The sequence below is a fragment of the Electrophorus electricus genome, chromosome 1 (genome assembly GCF_041902795.1).
Source record: "Electrophorus electricus isolate QZ-2024a chromosome 1, ASM4190279v1, whole genome shotgun sequence".
NCBI lineage: Eukaryota > Metazoa > Chordata > Actinopteri > Gymnotiformes > Gymnotidae > Electrophorus > Electrophorus electricus.
The window spans coordinates 13671221-13693829 of NC_137497.1; the positions used below are offsets into that span (position 1 = coordinate 13671221).

At 41.9% G+C, this 22609-nt stretch overlaps 1 protein-coding gene across 2 annotated transcripts in view; it reads right to left on the bottom strand.

Annotated features, from left to right (window-relative positions):
- Nucleotides 1-22609, bottom strand: part of LOC145657111 (NLR family CARD domain-containing protein 3-like) — a 33179-nt gene that overhangs the window by 6092 nt on the left and 4478 nt on the right. For both annotated transcript variants that reach the window (XM_081711693.1, XM_081711695.1), the window contains exons 3-7: nt 17511-17565; nt 16835-17048; nt 11949-13740; nt 9062-9232; nt 3325-3498 (exon numbers count right to left, since the gene is read on the bottom strand). In XM_081711693.1, coding sequence (XP_081567819.1) covers nt 3325-3498; nt 9062-9232; nt 11949-13740; nt 16835-17048; nt 17511-17565 — 2406 coding nt within the window. The remainder of the gene's footprint in view (nt 1-3324; nt 3499-9061; nt 9233-11948; nt 13741-16834; nt 17049-17510; nt 17566-22609) is intronic.

Genomic DNA, 22609 nt, shown 5'->3' on the forward strand with positions numbered 1-22609 from the left:
GATAATAGTTCTCTCTCTCTCTCTCTCTCTCTCTCTCTCTCTCTCTCTCTCTCGGGCTCACACAGATAATAGTTCTGTCTCTCTCTCTCTCTCTCTCTCTCTCTCTCTCTCTCTCTCTCTCTCTCTCTCTCGGGCTCACACAGATAATAGTTCTGTCTCTCTCTCTCTCTCTCTCTCGGGCTCACACAGATAATAGTTCTGTCTCTCTCTCTCTCTCTCTCTCTCTCTCTCTCTCTCTCTCTCTCTCGGGCTCACACAGATAATAGTTCTGTCTCTCTCTCTCTCTGATAATAGTTCTGTCTCTCTCTCTCTCTCTCACACAGATAATATTTCTGTCTCTCTCTCTGTCTCACACACAGATAATAGTTCTGTCTCTCTCTCTCTCTCTATCTCTCTCTCACACAGATAATAGTTCTCTCTCTCTATTTCTCTCTCACACACAGGTAATAGTTCTCTATCTCTCTCCCTCTCTCTATCACACAACAGTTCTGTTGCTCTCTCTCGTTGTCTCACACACAGATAATAGTTATCTCTCTCTCTCTCACACACACACAGATAATAGTTCTGTCTCTCTCTCTCTCTCTCACACACAGATAATAGTTCTCTCTCTCTCTCTCTCTCACACACAGATATTAGTTCTCTCTCTCTCTCTCTCTCTCACACACAGATAATAGTTCTGTCTCTCTCTCTCTCACACACAGATAATAGTTCTGTCTCTCTCTATATATCTCTGTCTCACACACACACACACACACACACACAGATAATAGTTCTGTCTCTCTCTCTCGCTCTCTCTCTCACACAGATAATAGTTCTGTCTCTCTCTCTCTTTCTCTCACACACACACACACAGATAATAGTTCTGTCTCTCTCTCACACAAACACACACAGATAATAGTTCTGTCTCTCTCTCACACAAACACACACAGATAATAGTTCTCGCTCTCTCTCTCCATTTCAGACACACACATCGTTCTGGGCATTGAGAGTTCTGGTAAACTGGGATGTGATGATGTTGTCACTTCACCTCTCTTTTGTCTCTCTAGTTTGTTGACTGAGAGCGGTGGAGTGTTGATCATGCCTGTGGTTCCTTTTAGCTGTGCTGCCACAGCTACATCTGCCACAGTCCATCTTTACACATCATAGTTTCCTAATTTACACACCCTCTACCTGGACATGTCTAATAATCTAGTCTCTCTGTCTGCTGAGGTTCACCTACCCCTGATGTCATGACGTTACTGTCTCAGCTGCCATGGCTCCTCCCACCACCCCATGATGCCCCCTGTTGTAGCCCCCCACACCTCCACCCCACACAGCTACTTCCCCGCTGCCCTTCATGGATGATCTCATACAGGAAGAGTTTCGGTCATGTGCACACCGTCGGGACCAGACAAGGACTTCTAGAAAACCACACTAGACATTAATTGCTTATTGTTCCATATTTCTTTATTTATTTTTCTCCATCTCACTACTTATTCTGCTCCTTATTGTCTATATTCTTACTACTGTAATGTCCGTTATTGTCCAGAGGACCCCACCAGTTTACAGCCCACCAGAACCAGTGCACCGAGGACACTGTCAGCACTGACATCCACACGTCTCTCACACATCTGGAGGACATGGACAGTTATGTTCCAGTGCTGTTCACTGATTACAGCTCAGCAGTCAACACAGTCACCCCAACCAAACTGACTGAAACACTCACCACTGGACTCACACCCTCCTTCTGTAAATGGGGCTGAACTTTCTAACAGACAGAATCAGTCAGTCAGAACTGGCAATGTACATCCAGCACAAGGACTGAGAACTCTGGGACCCCCCAGGACTGTGTGGCCGCCCAGTATAACACCAGCATCATCAAACTGGTTTGACTGATCACTGGATGAGACAGCATACAGGAGGGAGGTGACAGACATGGTGACATGGTGTCATGATAACAATCTCTCCCTGAATGCAGACAAGACCAAGAAGATGATTGTTGACCCAAGGAGGAAGGAGAAGCAACAGCACACACCACTACAGACAGGAGAGATGGAGGTGAACTCCTTCACCTTCCTGGAGTTCACATCAGTGAGGACCTCACCTGGACCTACAACACACCCCACATCAGTGAGGACATCACCTGGTCCTACAACACACACACCCCACATCAGTGAGGACCTCACCTGGACCTACAACACACACACCCCACATCAGTGAGGACCTCACCTGGACCTACAACACACACACCCCACATCAGTGAGGACCTCACCTGGACCTACAACACACACTCCACATCAGTGAGGACCTCACCTGGACCTACAACACACACACCCCACATCAGTGAGGACCTCACCTGGACCTACAACATACACACCCCACATCAGTGAGGACCTCACCTGGACCTACAACACACCCCCCACATCAGTGAGGACCTCACCTGGACCTACAACACACCCCCCACATCAGTGAGGACCTCACCTGGACCTACAACAAACACCACATCATAAAGAAATCCCAACAGTATCTGCTGTGTCCTCTGTTTATGTACGATACCCAGCATGACCTGCAGGTTAACACTCTCCTGACATCAGAACTCTGAAAATGTTCAGCTCTTGTTCACAGTTTTATTGACAACAGGAGGAAACGTGAAACTGAATCACATGAAAGACAAATCAACAACAAGCCAGCCACAACAAGTACCGATATACACAAAACACAATGCAGCAAACTTCACAGAGAATAACATTATCCACCAAATAATGATCTGTGATTACAAATAACAATACAATAAACTACACACAACCACAATGTTTTCAAAAGGTATGAGATGTACGCAGACAACTGCATTAGCACGGCTATAATAACTACAATAACTATAATAACTATAATAACTACAATAACTAGAACTCTTGGAGTTGTATTCTCTCACTCTACGATCGCTACACACATGAACCGACTCGCTGCTACTGACACCCTGTGGTTCATAAATGAATTACAACTAACCTCAAAAAATGGAACAGAGTTTATAAACTCCTGACAGAACAGCATCTGTACTTCCTGAGGAGGCTGAGGAAATGCAGCATGTCAACTAAAACTCAGCAGTTCTACAGGAGAATGATGGAGAGTGAACTCACCAGCCACCACAGTATGATATGGGAACTGCACTACTCAGGAATGGAAGACTCAGTTTTCATTATTTTCTCATTCTCACTCTTTCATAAACACACACAGACACCAACACAGAAACACATACGCACGCACACACACACACACACCCACACACATACACGTAAGCACACACAAACAAACCCACATACGCATGCACACACTAACGTTCCATACCTGAGTGTGCCCAGTCTGCAGTGGGGATCCTCCAGTCTAGCAGAGAGCAGCTTCACTCCTGACTCTCCTGGGTGGTTGTACGTAAGGTCCAGTTCTTTCAGGTGGGAGGGGTTTGACCTCAGAGCTGAAGCCAGAGAAGAACAGCCTTCCTCTGTGACCAAACAACCAGACAGTCTGCAGAAAGGAGGGAAACAGAGACAGAGAGTGAGATGCACTTCCAGAGCAGCCTGCATGGGGCAGCTAGAGAGGCTGGTAACTGTAATGGAGGTTCCTCCACTCTCATCTCTCTCCGGCGTCCTCCATGGTAGATGGTTTTGTTCACTCTTCTCCAGATCGCTGCTGTCTGTGTTTATTTTTGCTCTTATTTTTATTCAGCCCTTCAGAACTCTAGTGCACTATTAACCTACATCAGAAGAACCCCAAAGCTGGACTTACACTGTGTGATTTCAGTGGTCTTATTAGACTGTTACATGTCAGACTGTATGAGATGATGCCAGTAAAATCTTGGCAGAATTCTACATCTGGCTGTGATAACAGGAGTAAAAACACTGTCACATTTCTGGACCTGTGACTCAGAGATAAAGTCTAAGAATCCTAAGCGATGCATACTTTTTTTGGAAGTTGCAAAGCTGATGCCAGACTTTCACAAGTGTCCTCAAGATTACAGATAGCTAGACTGCAAGTAGATACAACTGACAATACAATATAGTCTACAGTAGATACACTAAATATTACAATGTAAGTCATTCTGGATAAAAGCATCTGCCAAATGCTGTAAAAGTAAATATAAATGTACTCTTATGTGGTCATGGAACTGTCTTGGCTTTATAGGACATTTCTGAGAAATAGATATCCAAAATCAACCTGAATGAAACATGAATTCACCCAAAGGTATTATTATTTTAATAGGAGTTTATGAAAAATAGTAGAGTGAAATCTGTCCAAACGTACTCTGCTGATACTCTGCAAATTCAGTCTATACAAAATGAGTGCATTATTTTGCCTAAAGGTAGTTTGACTTTAATATGGATTTATGAAGACATTGTACAGTGAGTGTCCAAACTTACTCTGCTAATAGTCAAGGGCTTCTACTCACATGTGGTAGTGGAACTGTTTTTGCATTTTGTTAAAATTCAGAAAAATATGTAAAACTTCAATACAGATTTATTAATGATCTGGTGATGGCCAAGGGCCACCATTCAATTGGCAGTGGAATATTTCAGCCCTGGAGTTCCCCTGCCCTGCACATTTGCCACATTTCACTAGTGATGACCCCTGTTTCAGCTGGCAGTCAAGATCTATAATAACCTTCTGAGAAACATTATGTAGAAAAATCATTTTCCACAATGCTTATTAAGATGTGTAAATATATTAGCAATTGTGTTTAATGTAATTATGCAATTAAACTAGTTCAATCAAATAAACTGTATTTTGTACTTTTAAATGTAGTAAACGTGCATGTCCATCAAAGCTCTTAAAAATACGCAAGTCTGTTTCTTTGCTTAGGAAGAGTTCGATTGCGGTGAGCAGCGAAATACCGTAAAATCGCGCATATAGGCGCAATGAATTTAAACCGCGGATGACTTGACCGTGAATCGCTAAAGCGCGATAGCGTGATCGCGGTTGTAACCTAGTGACCACCTGTAACCTAGTAACCACCTGTAACCTAGCTACAAGGTTTAAATGTGTTTAAACTGATGTAGGGGACATGACTGATTAATACACAGCTGTACTTCATGAACACCAGATGTTATAAATCACATCCCCGTCAAATCTCCCGTCACACCCTCACCCTCCTCCCTCCTGCTCTCAACTACGTGAAGATCCAACCGCATTTCTCCTAAAGACTGTAACTTGATTGTTGCAAAGACAAGAAGTCCAATCTTGCTTATTGACGGTTTGGTCAAATTGTTGAGACTGTTAGCTGGTTAGATATCTGTGCTGAACAGTAAACAACTAAACAAATCAACATAGCTAGACTTTCTTTGCTAACATTACCTAGTTAGCTGTTAGCCATGAATGACGATCAGAGATTCAGTGAAAAACTCACACAGGCTTTGTCTGTCTGTCTTAGTCCATCTACTTTTACTTTTTGTCTGTCCCTTTCTGGTATTTTCCTTTTCTCTTGGAAATCACCATAGCAGCAAATATCCTCCAATTCCAGTTTGAGATTTTCTGTCATTTTCATGATCCACTACAGTTCTCTTCACCTCAGTAAGTTAAAACAGCTCCCCTGATGCTATTGGCTACTGTAATGACGTCATTCAACAATCTGCCGCCCCGGCCGTCCTACCACATATGTGATTGGATAAAATTACTGTCACTCAAATTGAGAAATTTGTACTCATATTCCTGTTACTGCTGGACACAAGTGCTTCTTGGATATTCTTGTTATTACTACCTTTATTTTTTTTTCAAATGGTACAATTTTAAAAATTTGTGGAGTGTTTTTATTGTACCTTTTGACATTTTTTAATACGTCAACATAGACTTCCTAAAAACACAAGGGCAACAATCACAAGGTTATTACTGTATTTCTAGACCAAACTGTTTTCTGCTGTTTCGTGTGCTCCCAGTTTTAGTTGAGAAAAATATTAGGAACATTATCTTCACTACATATAATGGTGTTATACTGTTTCTGACCATTCTGGTGCCCTACACACACCCAAACACACCCTGCTGCTACCACACTACACTTACAGTGAAACTACAAACACTCCATAACTGCAGCCTGATTAGATTTAATAGACAGACTGAATACAGGCGTGCTAATAGAACACAGATTTGTACCTTCAGTTTCCAGAGTTGGCTCTGTCCTAGAACAACTCCCCCAGGTCATTGTGCCAGTGTTGGGTAGCGTAGTCTATTGTGTGGCTGTGTGTATCAACATAAAATATCGTGGGTGTAGAAGATTACTGTACAATCACTGAGTGGATTTGAACTTGTTACATCTACTACTGTATTTTCTTTTCCCTCTTATGGCTTATGTTTAATGAAGACAGGTTTGGGGTGGAGCATGTGTTGGGTTTGGCTTTTATTCTGGCTTATACTCCCCATAGAGACAGATGGCATGTTTGTAGATCTCTATTACTTTTTTGTAATAGTGGTTTGTGCTCAGAATAAAGTGTCTGTTGTGGTCTCTCCCCCTACACTGGCACATAACAGGGATGTATAAAGGTTGGTATCTCTCTCTAATCATCTGCAGCTGAAATAACCAGCAACTGAAGATGGCTGCCTCCAACACGCCAAACACTGTAAGATAAAACTGATGATTTTCTTCATAATTTGTGAACCCTAAAGACGGCCATGTTACTATATTGTGTGGGATGTAGCTTGGACACATATTAAAACTGTAGCATAACCATTGTATTAGAGTGTTGCTATGAACAATGCATTAAATAAGAGTTTTACACATTTTTTTTTTTTTTAACAGAGCAGTGCCTTGACTCTCCCACTATTTGTATTTTATATATTTTCCCTGCAAAACACCTTCACTATTGTTTCTGAACTTCTGAGCCCTTCAGACATCTTGTGTTTTTAAGTATTTTCTGTGGTCAGTGTTTGTTCTCCTGTATGGAGGAAGCAGAAAGACAAGGAGCACAGCAAGGGGTCCAGTGAGGAGCACATTCCATCAGTGGGGGTCACACACAGATAATAGTTCTGCCTCTCTAACACACACAAATAGATCTGTCTGTCTCTCTCTATTTCACACACACACACACACACACACACACAAACTCACAGATAATAGTTCTGTCTCACACTTACAAATAATAGATCTGTCTCTCTCTCTGTCTCTCTCTCTATTTCTCTCTCATACACACACACACACACACACACACAGATAATAGTTGTGTTTCTCTCTTTCTCTCTCTCTCTCTCTCTCTCACACACACACACATACAAATAATAGTTCTCTCACTCTCATGCACACACACAGATAAAAGTTCTCTCTCCCTCTCTCTCACACACACACACAAACACACACACACACACACACACACAAATAATAGTTCTGTCTCTCCCTCACACACACACGTTTCAATCGAGGTGAAGCATTATAAACAGTAAATGAAACAACTGGCTCTGAACTAAACAGTGTGAGGTCTGGTTTACTGTGTATAAACAGTAGCTATATTGGCCCTGAACTAAACAGTGTGAGGTCTGGTTTACTGTGTATATACAGTAGTCATATTGGCCCTGAACTAAACAGTGTGAGGTCTGGTTTACTGTGTATAAACAGTAGTCATATTGGCCCTGAACTAAACAGTGTGAGGTCTGGTTTACTGTGTATGAACAGTTGTTATATTGATCCTGAACTAAATAGTGTGAGCTCTGGCTTGTTTGCTGGCAAATAATTTCAGCACCAAATGTCCAGTTGAGGCCTGCAGAACATATTTACTGGGGGGACAGATGGGACCAGTGAACATCTTGTGGTGACACACTAAAATGGCCTTACAGCACAGAGGAATTTCAGGGTACACAAGTTAAGTGTATAATAAGATACATACATACTGTTTAATTCCTTATCAGATTATGACAATCACATGAAGTCAGTAAGGGAGTCATTCATTAACCCATAAGATTACATTTTGAATGAATCATCACCAATAAATCAAGGGTGTGGGTTACATAAACATAAATATTATTATCTGAGAAAGGTTCATTTCTGTCCAGCACTTAATATTTTATATCACTTACAAGTATCTTCCATTCTTTGATTCATACCCTTGATAAAGGTTGTATTTCAAGATTCCAAAAATTGTGTGTGTGGTTATAATTCTATGTTTAGTTATAATTCTACAAGTGGTTATAATTCTATGTTTAGTTCTAATACTACAAGTAGTTATAAGTCTCCCTGTGGTTATAATTTTACAAGTGGTGATCATTCTTGATGTGTCTACATTCTGTAGTATCAAATAATGAATTATGGACGCAGAAATGTCAGAAATGTCTGAAGTTCTGATGTAATTACAAAACACCACACATGCTAGGTACCACACACACACACACACACACACACACACACACACACACACACACACACACACATTTAGACAATATCCCACCCAAAAACACAAGGGAATCATGTGATTGTAAAAGTGTCCTGTAATGTGTCTAGAATCTCAATAGTTCAGCTTTAAATGTTTTAATTAAGATTTTAAGGGCTTGTATTTGCAGAGAGATTAGAATGACTGATGTTTACAGTGTTTCCATACATAAACTAGATAAAATCACTCAGTGAAAATCTTACATTAGAACACTTCATTTTACAACACTATTGTTGGGAGTTTCTGAATATATTCATCCTGTAAGACATTTTGCTAAATTTCTGCGCTCAGGTGACCAAAAATGCAGCTTGTGGACAAAATGCCAAAGCGCCTAGCTGAAGCAGCATTGTAATAAATACACCTGTACACGTGGACAAGGACTCATCTGTGTCTCCTCTTTACAATGTTATATTTCCCTTCTAGACTTGAATATCTGCTTATGCATCACAAATGTAACTCTTTGTCTCCACAGTGTGGTCATTTAATGAAATGCAGCGAGGTTTCAACAGAAAACTATATTTAGAAATATTTAGAGAAGAGAACTTTATAACATAATATAAAAATGTATATTTCCTTGCATTGCCTTATCTGGCAATGTTTGTTTAATACTGTACTATAAGGGAGTTGACACTGACCTTTTTAAAATGCCTCTTTATTTACATTCAAAAATAGTCACAGAAACTCACCTGAGAATCTCCAGTTTACAGTGTGAACTCTTCAGTCCAGCACAGAGCTGCTCCACTCCTGAATTCTGCAGGTCATTATTATTCATCTCCAGCTCTCTCAGTGAGTTTTCTGTTTGTAGAACTGATGTGAGAGATTTGCAAGACTCTTCCGTGAGACCACAGCCAGATAGTCTGTAAAAGAGTAAATACAGTAAATAATGTAGTTCAATCAGAGGATGATGAATTAAAAGATCTGAACTGCTAATAACAATGTAAAGAAGAGCTAGAAAGGTCTGGAACACACTGATGGTTTTTCAGCCTTTTAATTTTACAAACACAGCAGCATTTCAACACTACTGTGTCTTCATCAAAGACAAAATGGACAAAGACATGACAAATAACATTCATTAGCAACCTAAGACAGGTGACCAAATAATGGATGGTTGGTTCATAAGTCAGTGAATGGCAGTTACCATAATCAGAGTCCAAATATCAAAATATACCACCCCTAACACCATAACAGGAAACAGAACAACATAGATATCATTCAATGTTTCACAAATACAAACACACTAATATACAAACAGAAAATATTGTTGGAAGACATGCAGAGTAGTGTTTATGGAGGAATAAACACTGCGGTATTGATTATGGAGGAATAAACACTGCAGTAGTGATTATGGAGGAATAAACACTGCAGTATTGATTATGTTGGAATGAACAATGCAGTAGTGATTATGGAGGGATAAACACCACTGTATTGATTATTTTAGAATAATCACTGTAGTATTTATTATGGAGAAATAAAGACTGCAGTAGTGACTATGGAATAATGAACACTGCAGTAGTGAATATTAGTGTATGAACACTGCAGTAGTAATGATGGTGGGATGAACACTGCAGTAGTGATTATGGAGGAATGGACAGAATGCAGAGAGCAGAATCTTTTACTAGTGTTTACATTCCTGTGCTCACACTATGAGTCACTGATCATGAAACATTCTCCTCTGCCTTTGCTTTTCCCAGTGAGGTCCTGAGTTCTGTCTGTGTGGTGCACCGAGAATCCTGGAGGCTTAATAGCTGAAGTCAAGGAGCCCATCAATCAGTCAGGTGTGTGTGAGGCAGACCCCATCAGTCAGTCAGGTGTGTATGAGGCAGACCCCATCAGTCAGTCAGGTGTGTGTGAGGCAGACCCCATCAGTCAGTCAGGTGTGTGTTAGGTAGACCCCATCAGTCAGTCAGGTGTGTGTGAGGCAGACCCCATCAGTCAGTCAGGTGTGTGTGAGGCAGACCCCATCAGTCAGTTAAGTGTGTGTGAGGCAACTATCTCATGTCTGCTGTTGACATGAAATGTGTCCCTGGCGTTTGTCCTTCATGGACTGTATGTGTGCAGTAAAATACTGGGGAGAAGAGGACAGTTCACATGTTTCAGTTGGATCAGAACTGACTCACTTCTCCTGCACTGCTTGTGTGAGGACTCAAGCACATCTGACTTTTTGTACAAAAGAACTGATACGGTCAGTTTCACAACTGTGCTTATATGCATTTGAGTAGAGCCAAATACTAACACTTTCTGAAATTCAAGAAAAAACTTTCAACTGTTCACTCAAATTATGCTGATGATATGATTTGTAAAGAAAAGCATTGTATTAAACTTGAGAGAAATGCAAAACAATCATTTTCACTAGTGGTCTGAGATATTGGTCCCACTGTATGTGAGCAACAGCAGTAACCTGCTACAGTTTTAGGTGAGTGACAGTAGTAACAGCATTAGCTTCTGGGAGACTCACTGCATGTTACACTGATCACACAGAGCTGTGAATGTCACTGCATGCTACACTCATCATTTTACATTTATGGCATTTAGCTGACGCTTTTATCCAAAGCATCTTACAATTATGACAACTTGAGCAATTGAGGGTTAAGGGTCTTGCTCAGGGGCCCAACAGTGGCAACTCGGCAGTGGTGGGGCTTGAACCAGCAACCTTCTAATTAAATGTCAAGTACCTCAATCACACAGAGCTGAAGGTATAGTACTGGAATCAGTTGCTGTTAATGATGTTAGTTTATTTTGACTTAAATCTATTTACAACTAGATTATGACAAATTGCCTTGGTAAAATATTTAAACAATGAAAATGTTTCAGATGAAGTCATATTAACACCTATACCTTTATAATGTGCCCAATAACCATCATCGGCTCTAAAGAAAACCTGTGATAAAATTTGAAAACTGCCATCAGTGTGAAATATATATGTGTGTGTGTGTGTGTGCGCGCGCATGTGTATACATTGGTCATGCTCATCCTTGTGCACTTTTCTCTGTATTGGTCAGTAGTGGTTGAACTGTAATGTTAATCAGAAAGCTGAACTGATAGTTCATATTTGAACCGTTTTGTATGTTACACTGGGTGGTGTGGTGTGGTTGGTGTGTGTGTGTGTGTGTGTGTGTGTGTGTGTGTGTGTGTGTGTGTGCGTGCGCGTGTACACACTGATAGTTCGTACTTGAACACTTCTGTATGTTACACTGCAGCACATTTTCTGTCTGTTTCACTAAGAGTGTGAACTATAAACACTGTTGGCCACTGTTTTAAATGTAGGACCATTCTCAACACACAGACACACAACTACCCATGACATCAAATATCATTTAACCATCATTAATACATTTAAACTAATTAATCACTGGACAGTGTTACTACATTCCAATGTTCCACAACTTTATGGTTTAACTTAAGCACCTGGTGTTGGAGCCTTCAATCACCTACATGTGCTTTAATATAGGATCTCTCTATCCTTCTCTGTCTAATGTTCTCTCTCTCCTTTTCATTTTTCATAGAAGACCTTCTGAGTCAAGAACATCCACTGCCTGCTACACCCACTGTTCATCTCTAAATGAAAATACTCACATGGCTTTTCTGGATACTTTGACCACTGGCAGCATTCTCAGCAGACATTCCTCTGATGGGTCATATTTCCTCAGGTCAAACTCATCCAGCTCCTCTTCTGAGTTCAGCAACACAAACACCAGAGCTGACCACTGAGCAGGAGACAGTCTGGCTCCATGGAGACCACTGATACTTCCTCTGCTCAGGTATGTTTGGACTTCCTGCACTAGAGAATGATCATTCAGTTCATTCAGACAGTGGAACAGATTGATGGATTTCTCTGTAGAGGAACTGTCACTGATCTTCTCCTTGATGTACTTGACTGTTTCCTCTTTGCTGGGAGAGCTGCTTCCTGTCTGTGTCAGTAGGTCTCGTAAGAGAGTCTGATTGGACTCCAGTGAGAGACCCAGAAGGAAGCGAAGGAAAAGGTCCAGGTGTCCATTTTGACTCTGTAAGGCCTTGTCCACTGCACTGTTGAGGAAGACAGACATTGGGGTTTTGACCATTTCAGGGTGTTGCTGTTGCAGCACATTGGTGTTGGTGGAGATTAAGGAAATAAACACATATACAGCAGCCAGAAACTCCTGAACACTCAGATGTACAAAGCTAAACACCTTCCCCAGCTGTAGCTCAAACTCCTCTCTGAAGATCTGAGTGCACCTTCCTGAATACACTGATATTTCTCTGACACCAATGCCACAGTTTCTCAGGTCTTCCTCATAGAAGATCAGGTTGCCTTTTTCTAGCTGTTGGAAAGCCAGTTTTCCCAGTGCCAAAACATTTTTTCTCATGTGATGTGGGTGAGTCCTTTTTTGTCCTTTCATACTTCGTCCATACTTTTGGTCTTTGTGTCTGAGTTGAAAGATCAGGAAGTGTGTGAACACCTGAGTCAGAGTCTTGGGGATCTCACCACTCTCTGCTTCACCCAACATTCTCTCTAAAACAGTGGCTGCAATCCAACAGAAGACTGGAATGTGGCACATGATGTAGAGGCTTTTTGACGACTTCATGTGTGTGATGATTCTATTGGCCAGGCTCTGATCACTGATTCTCTTCCTGAAATACTCCTCTTTCTGTGGTTCACTGAACCCTCTTACCTCTGTTACCTGGTCAACACACTCAGGAGGGATCTGATTGGCTGCTGCTGGTCGAGAGGTTATCCAGAGGAGAGCAGAGGGAAGCAGATTCCCCTTGATGAGGTTTGTCAGCAGCACATCCACTGAGGATGACTCTGTTACATCCCTCAATCTCTCATTGTTCTGGAAATCTAGAGGAAGCCTACATTCATCCAGACCATCAAAGATGAACAGAATTTTGTTGTTTGTATAATGTTTAGGTTTTAATTCACATATTTCTGGGAAAAAGCAATGAAGAAGCTCCACCAGACTGAACTTTTTTTCCTTCAGCAAATTCAGCTCCCTAAAAGGAAGTGGGAATATTAAGAGAACATCCTGAATTATGTTTCCTTCAGACCAGTCTAGTATGAACTTCTGCACAGAGACTGTTTTGCCAATTCCAGCCACTCCTTTAGTCAGCACAGTTCTGATGGCTTTGTCTTGTCCTGGTAAGGGTCTAAAGATGTCACTGCATTTGATGGGTGTCTCCTGTGTTGCTGTTCTCCTGGATGCTGCCTCAATCTGTCTCACCTCATGCTCATTATTGACCTCTCCACTCCCTCCCTCTGTGATGTAGAGCTCTGTGTAGATCTCATTCAGAAGTGCTGTGGTTCCCTGCTGTGAGATTCCTTCATGAATCTTCTGACATCTGTCCCTCAGTTTGGATTTGAGCTTTCTGTGGCAAGCAGGGGCCAGTTCTGATAAAAGAGGAAGACAACAGAACACATGCTAATCTCTTTTAGATTCAGATTCATTCATAAAAGACTCATTACAGGAGTTACAGGAAAAGAGATAAACAGATTGTTATAAATAGATTGTTTATTCCTGCTAGATTGGGCATGAAACTTCCAGTGGTAAATCTTAGTCAATTCAAGGACTGACAGCCTTAGATTTCAAGATTAACAGACATTGTATTATACATTATTTTATTGATAATATTTATTGGTCATCAATAACACCAAATGGTCAGTAGTTTAAAACCAGTTGAGGTTCCACCACACACACTGGTAACCATCACCTGACTGAGGAGATCTACAACCCAGACTGGACAAGGGGGGGGGGGGGACAACCTGTGATCTGTGAGATAGGACCTGTGTTCTAATGTGATCTGTGAGATAGGACCTGTGTTCTAATGTGATCTGTGAGATAGGACCTGTGTTCTAATGTGATCTGTGAGGTAGGACCTGTGTTCTAATGTGATCTGTGAGATAGGACCTGTGTTCTAATGTGATCTGTGAGACAGGACCTGTGTTCTAATGTGATCTGTGAGATAGGACCTGTGTTCTAATGTGATCTGTGAGATAGGAACTGTGTTCTAATGTGATCTGTGAAATAGGACCTGTGTTCTAATGTGATCTGTGATCTGTGTTCTAATGTGATCTGTGAGATAGGACCTGTGTTCTAATGTGATCTGTGAGATAGGACCTGTGTTCTAATGTGATCTGTGAGGTAGGACCCGTGTTCTAATGTGATCTGTGATCTGTGTTCTAATGTGATCTGTGAGATAGGACCTGTGTTCTAATGTGATCTGTGAGGTAGGACCTGTTTTCTAATGTGATCTGTGAGATAGGACCTGTGTTCTAATATGATCTGTGAGGTAGGACCTGTGTTCTAATGTGATCTGTGAGGTAGGACCTGTGTTCTAATGTGATCTGTGAGGTAGGACCTGTGTTCTAATGTGATCTGTGAGATAGGACCTGTGTTCTAATGTGATCTGTGAGATAGGACCTGTGTTCTAATCTGATCTGTGAGATAGGACCTGTGTTCTAATCTGATCTGTGAGATAGGACCTGTGTACTAATGTGATCTGTGAGATAGGACCTGTGTTCTAATGTGATCTGTGAGATAGGAACTGTGTTCTAATGTGATCTGTGAAATAGGACCTGTGTTCTAATGTGATCTGCGATCTGTGTTCTAATGTGATCTGTGAGATAGGACCTGTGTTCTAATGTGATCTGTGAGATAGGACCTGTGTTCTAATGTGATCTGTGAGGTAGAACCTGTGTTCTAATGTGATCTGTGAGATAGGACCTGTGTTCTAATGTGATCTGTGAGGTAGGACCTGTGTTCTAATGTGATCTGTGAGGTAGGACCTGTGTTCTAATGTGATCTGTGATCTGTGTTCTAATGTGATCTGTGAGATAGGACCTGTGTTCTAAGGTGATCTGTGAGGTAGAACCTGTGTTCTAATGTGATCTGTGAGATAGGACCTGTGTTCTAATGTGATCTGTGAGATAGGAACTGTGTTCTAATGTGATCTGTGAAATAGGACCTGTGTTCTAATGTGATCTGTGATCTGTGTTCTAATGTGATCTGTGAGATAGGACCTGTGTTCTAATGTGATCTGTGAGATAGGACCTGTGTTCTAATGTGATCTGTGAGGTAGAACCTGTGTTCTAATGTGATCTGTGAGATAGGACCTGTGTTCTAATGTGATCTGTGAGGTAGGACCTGTGTTCTAATGTGATCTGTGAGATAGGACCTGTGTTCCAATGTGATCTGTGAGATAGGACCTGTGTTCCAATGTGATCTGTGAGATAGGACCTGTGTTCTAATGTAATCTGTGAGGTAGGACCTGTGTTCTAATGTGATCTGTGAGATAGGACCTGTGTTCTAATGTGATCTGTGAGGTAGGACCTGTGTTCCATTGTGATCTGTGAGGTAGGACCTTTGTTGTAATGTGATCTGTGAGGTAGGACCTGTGTTCTAATGTGATCTGTGAGGTAGGACCTGTGTTCTAATGTGATCTGTGAGGTAGGACCTGTGTTCTAATGTGATCTGTGAGATAGGACCTGTGTTCTAATATGATCTGTGAGATAGGACCTGTGTTCTAATGTGATCTGTGAGGTAGGACCTGTGTTCTAATGTGATCTGTGAGGTAGGACCTGTGTTCTAATGTGATCTGTGAGGTAGGACCTGTGTTCTAATGTGATCTGTGAGGTAGGACCTGTGTTCTAATCTCAGTTCCAAAGAATAAAGTGACACTTTCTTTTAAGTGATGCTTTTAACATTAAATAAACGCTCACAAGACCCTCAGTAATACATCAGTGATGTAACAGAAGTGAAGCATCTGAAGACATTCAGTAGATTAATTAATTCAGTAGTGTTTTAATTAACTCTTTAAATAAAATCTGTTTATAATCTGATGAATTCAGCATCTTTTCACTTTATTTGGAGTATCAAAGCTCATATCTGCAGGTGTGAACTTGAGAACATATAGCAAGAATAATACATCCTCAACAAGATGTCATAGACATGAAGTTGACAGCTGGATTTTAACTGGATTTTGGATAGGGTTTGAGTCAGGATTAGGGTCAGGGTGAGAGTTAGGATTAGGTTTTGGTTTGAGTTTATGGTTAGATGGGCTGGTTTGAGGTCTGATCACTGGTGTATGACCACTTGAACTATTCCACTTGTGAGTAAACTTGATGGTGATTACTCTGATACTCTGATACTCGGGGGGGGGGGGGGGGGGTGTATGTGGACATAGAAAGAAAGACTATCAACATCTACCAGTGATTTGTGCTCAAATCTCATTGGTCAAACTAAATCTCAGCCCTAAAGAATAACAATGTATCCTCAAAACAGCATTCTGCAAACACATGACACATAGTCCAGCAGTTAATGTGCTGTACTAACAATCAGAAGGTTGTCAGTTCAAGCCCCACCACTACAAAGTTGCCACTGTTGCCACTGCCTTAACCCTCAAATGCTTGAATTGTACTCACAATTTTTTTTTCTTCAATAAAAGCACCTGCTAAATGTAATAATGTCATGACCCAGAGCTCTTACTGGTCAGTAGTGTGTTTAGTGTGTTAGCGAGGTCTGTCTGGTTCATCTTCCTCAGGACGTGCAGTGTGATCTCCAGCGCCCCCTCTCTGACACTGCTCTGATCCTCCTCATCCTCCACCTGTCTCTCAGTGCATGCTGGGTAATCTGAGCTCAGTAGATTCTTAAATCTCTTCAGCTCATTCTTCACCAGAGAGATGATTTTGTCCTCCAGCTCCTGAATAAACAGCATCAGTAAAACTAGTGTCATATACAGATGATTTTAACACAGGATGATCCATTAAACATGAGAGGGCTGAACTGGGGATTGGATGGTCATGTGCACAATATGGTTTATAAAAGAACATAAGCATCACATTAACTGGGCTGTATCTTAAAGTTTAAATATTAGTTAATTTTATAAAGTTATAATAGTTTGTGAAGTTTGAGTTTTGTTCATTATCAGTTAAATTACAAAAAGCCATTAAAGTAAAGCATGAACCAGTAAACCACAGAGTCTCATCATGATCTGTGATCTAAACACACTCCAACGATAAAGACCCTTCCCCCTCACACACACACACACACACACACACACACACACACACACACACACACACACACACACACACACACACATATACACACACATATACACACACACACACACACACACACACACACACACACACTTACACACCTTGAACACTGACTCCAGCTTTTCTTTAGAAATGTTTACAGGCTTCTTCTGGTCACTGTGGACAAACAAAACAAAGACTTTAATGGATAATCTACAGTTTATAAACATTAATCCAAGTTAAATTCATGGTTGTGTACATGATGCTGATGATGATGTGATACATGGCTTCAACCCAAACACTGTACTGACAGTAGAGCAGAATAACCAGAGAAGCTGCCCCTGGCCCTCACTCTGGTGATGAAGAATAATGTTTATGTGAATGGTGCTTCACCAGATACTGGGAAATGAACACAAGAAAATGAACACTGGAACATAAACAATTATATGCACCCCATCCACACAGAGGGCAACAGAACAGAGAGAGAGAGAGAGAGAGGTGTAACAGAGCGGCTGTGGGGCAGCAGGCAGGATAATCAGGGGTGAAGCCTGACAGGCTGTGGACACTATCAGATACAGATACTGGGAAATGAACACAAGAAAATGAACACTGGAACATAAACAATTATATGCACCCCATCCACACAGAGGGCAACAGAACAGAGAGAGAGAGAGAGAGAGAGGTGTAACAGAGCGGCTGTGGGGCAGCAGGCAGGATAATCAGGGGTGAAGCCTGACAGGCTGTGGACACTATCAGATACTGACCAAGAACCAGGGTGAGGGTTAATAAAGAAAGCTGTCTAACAGTTGTGTGTGTGTGTGACATTATTCTACTTTCCAAAGATTGGGTGTATTGTATTTATATTCTGTGTCCCAAACCTGTTATGTAATACTCAGTGTTCATGCTGGAATCCTTCTCTCTGTAATAGATGAGTAAAGTGTTTTCTCTCGTCTAGATGGTGGTGTGATTCTGGAGAGTTTGTCCATCCTGTGACTGAGGGAGATCCTCTGACTCTACACTGTTTACTTCACCCCACTATCACATCACACCTCAGATCTGATTTATATAAAGATGGATCACTCATCCAGACCCAGACTGCAGGAGAAATGACCATCCGTACTGTCTCAAAGTCAGATGAGGGTGTCTACTACTGTAAACACCCAGAGAGAGGAGAGTCACCACACAGCTGGGTCTCAGAGGTCAAAAAACAGTGAATTTAAATGTTTCTTAACAACCAATTTAAAAGAGGGAATGGATCAAACATGTAACAAATAATTTTGTGATTTATGTGCTTTGTTCAGTTCCCATGAGTTCAGATGGTAATTCCTCCTCTCTTGGCCTGGTTGGTTTGGCTGTGGGACTGAGTTTGGTCCTGTTCCTCATCTTACTGAACCTGCTGTGGTGCTACAAAACCAACACAGTTCTGAGATCAGCTGCGGATCATTTATGAATACTTTAAATGTTATGTGTTTGTATGATACACATCATGAAACCTGTTTACAGTATTAAAACACGTTTAGTTTATTTACATGTTGCTCTGGTGCAGAATCTATGTGCCGCTGTATTGGGAATCAGTCACACATCAGCCAGACATCAGATCAGACCCAGAGAGAGTCAGGAGGTGAGGGGTGTCAGTCACACCACTGCACACTGCTCAGACCATGAACCACTAACAACTTTCCTTACTAACAATTAAAGCTTTAACATTTCTAAGCCAATTTAACTCCTCTTTCATCACTTGTTCCATACTGTGTCCAAAAATCTTTCACTTTGGCATTTACAAAATTAGCTTTTCTTATAAAGCTGAAAACTGCCCACTTATACAACACATCTGTTTGATTTGATCTTTAGAAACCATTTCTCTAAAAACATTTTTTGACTTATTCTTTTGTGATGGTTTTAAGCAGTAGGAGATGGGAAATGATTCTTGCAGATTGTGTCAGGGAGGACTGCACCATCTTTGTGGTTAGAAAGATGAAGGAATGTTCCTTCCCTCTGACATTGTGTGGTATGGCTGGGGGTCTCCAGTACCACAGACTCCACAATAAAAGTGGATGGAGTTAACTGATATGGTAGATGGTACTAGCTAAACTTCCCCTTTCTATAATGTATTTATTACACCAGTCTGTCTGTGACCTGTGTGGTTCTTTATTACCCCAGTCTGTCTGTGTCCTGTGTGGTTCTCTATTACCCCAGTCTGCCTGTGTCCTGTGTGGTTCTTCCTGTTATGACAGTGATTCCTGTGGCCTAATAAATGTCCTCAGCAATTGTATCCTGACGTCTCATCCACCTGCATGTAACAGTTTCTAAAACTAATAACACCAGAACCACCATTATTGCTTTACTATAGTGTCAGTATCACAGAACTGGACTGTTACACCATTACTAATGAGACCAGAACCACCACTATTGCTTTACTATAGTGTCAGTATCACAGAACTGGACTGTCCCACCTGTTCAGGTAAGCAGGACCTCCTAGATGGACCCAAACACATATGAGGTGAAACAGGGAAGGGGACAAAAGAGGTAAAACACAACTGAACAGGAAACCAGCAACTGAGAGGGTTTGACCTGAAGGAGTGGGTGAGCAAGACCACACTGTTCTACCCCCTACACTACTGGGAAGAAGGAGTGAGGAGTGATGGAGTGATGGGAGTGATGGGGAATGAAGGAGTGAAGGAGTGATGGGAGTGATGGGGAGTGATGGGGAGTGAAGGGGAGTGGTGAGAGTGAAGGAGTGAAGGGGAGTGCTTGGTGGAGACATAACAGGTGTTTTTACTGTTTAATAGTACGAGCAAACAAAAGAGTTCAACAGTGAAGGGATGTTTAAGGGCCAGAAAACCCTCAGCCACTTCTGACAACAAACAATTTGCTGCTCTCTCACTCCCCCTCCTGATGTTGAATAGTGAAAATAAATCACATTAGAGAACAACCAATTACACCCACAACATTCTTACCCAATCAACTCCACCTGGTACCTGCACTCACTGGACACTTGATTAGAATCACCTGTCCTCCAGTAACTACACATACACACACACACACACACACACACACACACACCTGTCCTTCAGCAAGTACACAAACATACCACACACACACCCCCACACACACACCACACCTGTCCTTCAGCAACTACACAAACATTACATCTGTCCATCAATAACACACAAACAACAACTGTTCTTCAGCAACTACACAAACATACCACACACACACACACACAACCATACCCACACACACACACACACACACACACACACACACACACACATCACATCACACCTGTCCTTCAGCAACTACACAAACATACCACACAAACACACACACACACACACCTGTCCTTCAGCAACTACACAAACATACCACACACACACACACACACACACACACACACACCTGTCCTTCAGCAAGTACACAAACATACCACACACACACCCCCACACACACCACACCTGTCCTTCAGCAACTACACAAACATTACATCTGTCCATCAATAACACACAAACAACAACTGTTCTTCAGCAACTACACAAACATACCACACACACACACACACACACACACACACACATCACATCACACCTGTCCTTCAGCAACTACACAAACATACCACACAAACACACACACACACACACACACACACACACACACACACACACCTGTCCTTCAGCAACTACACAAACATACCACACACACACACACACACACACACACACACACACACACACACACACACATCACACCTGTCCTTCAGCAACTACACAAACACACACACCTGTCCTTCAGCAACTACACAAACATACCACACACACACACACACACACACATTACACCTGTCCTTCAGCAACTACACACATACCACACACACACACACATCACACCTGTCCTTCAGCAACACAAACATCACACCTGTCCTTCAGCAAGACAAACATACCACATGCGCGCACACACACACACACACACACACACACACACACACACACCTGTCCTTTAGCAAGACAAACGAACAACACACACCCCCACACACACACCACACCTGTCCTTCAGCAACTACACAAACATTACATCTGTCCATCAATAACACACAAACAACAACTGTTCTTCAGCAACTACACAAACATACCACACACACACACACACACACACCTGTCCTTCAGCAACTACACACACACACACATACACACATCACACCTGTCCTTCAGCAAGTACACAAGCATACTACACACACACACACACACACACACACACACACGCACATCACACCTGTCCTTCAGCAACTACACAACCATACCACACACATCACACCTGTCCTTCAGCAAGACAAACGAACCACATACACATATCACACCTGTCCTTCAGCAACACAAACATACCACACACATCACACCTGTCCTTCAGCAAGACAAATGAACAACACACACCCACACAACATCTGTCCTTCAGCAACTACACAAACATTACATCTGTCCTTCAATAACACACAAACAACACCTGTTCTTCAGCAATACAAATATACCACACACACACATCACACCTGTCCTTCAGCAACTAAAAAAACATACCACACACACACACACACACACACACACACACACACACACACACACAACCTGTCCTTCAGCAAAACAAACATACCGCACACACACACACACACACACACACATCACACCTATCCTTCAGCAACAACACACACACACACACACACACACACACACACACACACACACACCACACCTGTCCTTCAGCAACACAAACATACCACACACACACACACACTTCTGTCCGTCGGGAACACAACTATACCACACACATTACAGCTGTCCTTCAATAACACACAAACATACCACACACAAACACACACGCAAACAGAAGCTAGAACAGCACTGATAGTAGAACTTGGTTTAAATATGTAGAGGAAGTGGCAACAGATGAAGGGGAGAATAACTAGAACTTCTAACTAATAAGTGGGAGATGGAGAGCAGGGGAATGACTGAGGATGAGTGACAGGGATTAGTGTGTGTGTGTGTGTGTGTGTGTGTGTGTGTGTGTGTGTGTGTGTGTGTGTGTGTGTGTGTGTGTTTGGCTGGGTAGCTCTCTCACTCCACCTCCTGATGATATTGAATAGTGAAAATAAATCAGCTGGGTGCTGGAGGCTCTGCTCTCTTTACCCTGATGAAGATGAGGAAAGTGTTGAGTAATTACATCCTTCACTACATCT